Source organism: Elephantulus edwardii, unplaced genomic scaffold (genome assembly GCF_000299155.1).
Source record: "Elephantulus edwardii isolate Elephantulus edwardi_28Jun2011 unplaced genomic scaffold, EleEdw1.0 scaffold00243, whole genome shotgun sequence".
Lineage (NCBI taxonomy): Eukaryota > Metazoa > Chordata > Mammalia > Macroscelidea > Macroscelididae > Elephantulus > Elephantulus edwardii.
In genome coordinates this window covers 1,031,971-1,036,566 of record NW_006399993.1, presented here as the reverse complement: position 1 = coordinate 1,036,566, position 4,596 = coordinate 1,031,971, and the positions used below count along the sequence as shown (strand labels likewise).

General features: G+C 44.2%; 1 protein-coding gene across 1 annotated transcript in view; it reads left to right on the top strand.

The window, feature by feature from the left end:
• The first annotated feature begins 332 nt into the window (after window positions 1-332).
• The window catches only part of RAD54L (RAD54-like (S. cerevisiae)), a 51,918-nt gene continuing 47,654 nt past the window's right edge, over window positions 333-4,596 (top strand). The window contains exons 1-3 of the mRNA XM_006899018.1: window positions 333-393; window positions 1,143-1,159; window positions 1,293-1,379. Coding sequence (XP_006899080.1) covers window positions 333-393; window positions 1,143-1,159; window positions 1,293-1,379 — 165 coding nt within the window. The remainder of the gene's footprint in view (window positions 394-1,142; window positions 1,160-1,292; window positions 1,380-4,596) is intronic.

Here is a 4,596-nt window from a genome sequence, read left to right as displayed (position 1 = left end):
TGGGGTAATCAGGATGGGTGTGTCAGAGGCAATGCGATTGGGACAGGACAGAGCAGGGTTTAGAGCTGTTGTACACAAGGTCGCTATAAGTCGCCAGCGACTCTACGCCACATAACAAGGGGTGAACGAGATCTGACTTCAACCACAGACCCTAAACCCCATTCCAGATAATGGTATAGGATCGGGAGAATCAGAGCTCAAACTCAAACCGCAGAAATGTGCTGACTTTCTTTATCCTCAATCTTCTGCAGAGAGAACTACCCGGCCCGGTCTCATATAGATGGATATTTCAGATGTAGCCGGGATAAATGAACACCAAAGTTCTACTCAGCATGGCTCGCCCTACCTTGGCCTCCCGCCACCGCAGACCTTCCACCTTTGTTCCACTTTCCGGTAGGTCTATTGAACCTTCTAGGCTCTAGATCCCCGGAATGCCAGAGTCGCCACAGTACTAGCCCCTCCTCCTTCCTTGGGTCACGAGCGCCGAATGCATCGAACGCAGCCAATGGGTGATGCGACGGCAGCGCCGCGGGAGGTTCGATTGACTGGGCCTAGCCGGCAGTGCAGTCTAAGCGGCTGTTAACGCGCGCTTTGGGGAGAAGATTGAAGGAAGACCACTTCAGCTTGAAGCCTTTCTTCCCCTCTTTTCTTTGCTGACTGCGGTCCTTTCTGATTCTGGGTGTTTTGCCTGCCTCTCCTGGCGGGCTACCACTCAACCTCTCACACTTTGGGCCTGGGATTCCCACTCCACACCGGGAAAGTTACACTTCCCTGGGTTGTGGCTCTCGCCCTTTCCAGATCGCAGATTTTCAGCCTAAACTCCCTCTGGCCCTAGGATTGCCCTTTTCTTTTACTGTCTTATCCAGTCTTTGCTCATTCTAGGGTCCCGCCTGCTTGAGCCCATTCCTCTTTTACTTGTTCCTCCGCCTCCGCTAACTGGAGGCTAACGTTCGCCCTGTTTGGGCTCAAACTGTAATCGTTGGCTTGTTCTGCCTCCCCTTCTCATCACAGGCCATACGGCTGATTTGATGAGTCCATCCTCGCAGTGATATAGTAAGTTATGGCTTTCTCACGCCCTGATCCTGCTTTCTAAACTGCTGTGTGCTTTGGACCTTTGGCTGATGGGTACTTGACATTTCTAGCTCCCGGATCCAGGATGGTAAGTGTAGCTCAGTGTTGTTAGGGTCAGACCAGGGATTAACAAGTGCGACCAGAGGTAGTCTTGTGTCTGGACCTAATGGGACAAAGTTGCAAGACCTTGAAGGTGCTAAATTTATAATCTTCTCTTACAGAGGAGGAGCTTAGCTCCCAGCCAGCTGGCTAAAAGAAACGGTGGGGGCAAATTATCAGATGATGAAGACTGGAAGCCTGAGGCTGTGGTGAGTGCTTTGGCCTTAGGGAAGATGCTGATGTAGGGCTGTTTGGGCAGAAAGAAAACCAGATCTGGGTTTGGGGACAACATAGGATGAACTTGGTCACCTCCTGAAGTCTTTTTAATATAGCCAGTATGTTTTAACGAGTGCTTACTATATGCCAGGAATTGTTACTATGTGCCATTGTGTTGGAACCAACCCATACCTTACCCTCCAGAAGCAATAAATCTCACTGGAAAAGATTGCCCACCTTTTTCTCCCCGAGGAGCAACTGTTAGATTTGAACCCTTATCTTTGTTTTGGCAGCACAGTTCCTTACCACTAAGCTGCCAGGCATTAAGTAAGATAATAAAATCTTAATTTCCAGGTTAATACACTCTCTGTTCTATTGGAAAGGATATCTCAAAGCAAAAGCGCTTATTAGGTTAGGCTCTTTATCTTGAGGAAAAAAGGCTTCCCAGCAGCAACTAACAACCAACCAGCTCTTTGCATCCTGCCCCATGTCACAGAAAAGTAGGTATGTTCTGGGCCCGCCTGAGTACTGAGCTCACCAGTAACATAGTTGTAAGGCCTTATGTCCCTCTTGCCCCAGCTCATATTCAAGTACAATATGTTGGACTTTGAATTGGTTATCTTTCTGGGGTACCTAACTCTCATTGCTTTCAAATCAAAAGTGACTCATAGTTGACCCTCTCCACTGGGTTTCTGAGGCTATAAATAGCATAGGAGGAGATAGCCCATCTTTCTCCAACATGCCCCATGTAAATTAAAATAAATAGGACGTTATATCCACAATCAACACTCTTGGTATCAGCAGCCAGGAAATCAAACGACAAATTGAACTGGGAAAGTCTGCTGTCAGGGACCTCACCAGAGTACTGAAGAGCAGTGATGTCAGTCTGGAGAAAAAGGTGTGCCTGACCCAGGCCATAGCCTTCACAGTTGTTTGGTATGTGTCAGAGAGCTGGACAATGACTAGGGATGACAGAAAGAGAATTGATGCCATTGAGCTGTGGTGCTGGAAAAGAGTATTGTGTATACCATGGACTGCCAGGAGAACAAACAGGTTCTTCCTAGAGAGGGTGAAATCAGGCTGCTCTTTGGAGGATTCTGAACCTTTGTCTGACATACTTTGGGCATGTTGCAAGAAGGGACCAGTCCTTGGAGAGGGATATCATGCTTGGAAGGGTGGAGGAACAGCACACGAGTGGAAGACCCTTGAGGAGAGATGGATTGAGTCAGTGAGTGGGACAATGAGGATAGGTGTGTCAGAGACAGTAAAGTTGGCACAGGATAGAGCAAGTCTCACGACTTGTACATAGGGTTGCTATGAGTCACAAGTGACTTGACAGCACATAACAACAACAACGTCTTGGAGCAATTCAGCAAGCAAGGGTTTGTCCATTGACATTTTAGAGGAAAGGACTAGAAAGGACTTTTGTCCAGGGAACAGAGTGTGAGTAAAAATAAAGGGAAAAGGGCTTGGCATTTTTATTTCAAGTATATCTTATAGGAATTAGGTACCTCTCCAGATACCGAAGAGCAGTGATGTCTGTCTGGAGGCTGAGGTGTACCTGATCTAAGCCATGGTTTTTGCAATTGCTTGCTATGTGTCAGAGAGCTGAACAATGACTGGGGATGATAGGAGAATTGATGCCTTTGAGCAAGGTTTAAGGCTGTTGTACATAGGGTTGTTATGAGTCCCAAGCAACTCCACGACACAGAACAACAACCACAACCACAAACCTTATAGGATCGTAAGCAGTTCAAACACCTTTACAAACTGGTACAAGTGGTCTGATGGTTTGGTGGCAATTGGTTGGTAGCTGTACTGCTATTGAGGTGGTTTCTTTTCTTTACCTGTGAGCTCCTTTACCTCCTTTGCTGCTAGTTTCTCCTAAAAATACTTCTGGTGCTAGAGTGCTCACTGCCATGATGCATGCAGACTGATGCCTCGTTAGTAGGAGAGTTGAAGGCAACTGTACCCTTGTCCATCCCTTGAAAACTGAGGGAGGAGGCATGTGGTTATCTAATCATCCCTTGAGACTTTCGGAGGAGGCATTTTGACTCCATAAAATTGGTAGGCTTGCTCTTCACAGACCCAATTCATCCCTCTCTCCAGTATCTCTTCTTTAGATGTCGTTGTTAATGTGCCGTCGAGTCACCTACAACTCATAGCAACCCTGTGTACAACAGTCCTAAACCCCGCTCTTTCCTGTGCCAATCATATTGTCTCTGACACACCTACCCCCATTTACCCCAGGCACTGAATCAATCCATCTCATCGAGGGTCTTCCTATCTTGCACTCTCTCTCCACTCTTCCAAGCCTGGCGTCCCTCTCCAAGGACTGGCCCTGCCTTGTAATATGTCCATAGTATATCACGAAGCTTCAGAATCCTTGCCTCCAAGGAGCAGCATGGTCTCACCTTCTCTAGGACAAACCTGTTTGTTCTCTTAGCAGTCCATGGTATATTCAGTACTCTTCTCCGGCACCACAGCTCAAAGGCATCAATTCTCCTCCTGTCATCCCTAGTCACTGTCCAGCTTTCTGATGCATAGCAAGTAATTGCAAGACTATGGCCTGGATCAGGTGCACCTGATTCTTTTTTTTTTTTACATGCCAGAATAAATTATATTTACTTATATACTGAAGGGAAAATATATAATCATTTACAATGGTTTTATATTATCATTGTGGTTTTTACCAGTTTTGTTTCTGGAAATGCAGTTCTACATTTTGTTTAATGTGTGAGTAGTGGGTTGAATTATCAATAAACTTAACTCTTTTTTTTATTACTTAGGAAAAAAATACAGTGACATATGGCAGTAAAACTTACCATAGACTTAATTAAGATACTCAAGTAAATAATGATTGAAAGAATTCTAACTGATCAATGATAAAATTTAGAAAAGAATGAACTATCTGAAGTAGTACTTCATAAAATCTATCAAAACTGCATAAGGGATAATTAATTTGCCCATAAATCTCTAATGTTACATTTTGAATAGTAAATATATTCTTTTTGTTTGGGTAAATAATTTTATAAGTTTGACTACAAAATTAACTCATTGTTCTAATTAGTTTCCAGTTAATTTTATAATTACCCTTTAATCTCTAGGCATGTAAATGGTCATGCAAACAAGCATGTTATTGTTCATACATTCTAATATAACCTGATAAAGCATCATCTTAATTTTATTTTATTTTATTTTTTTTTTTTT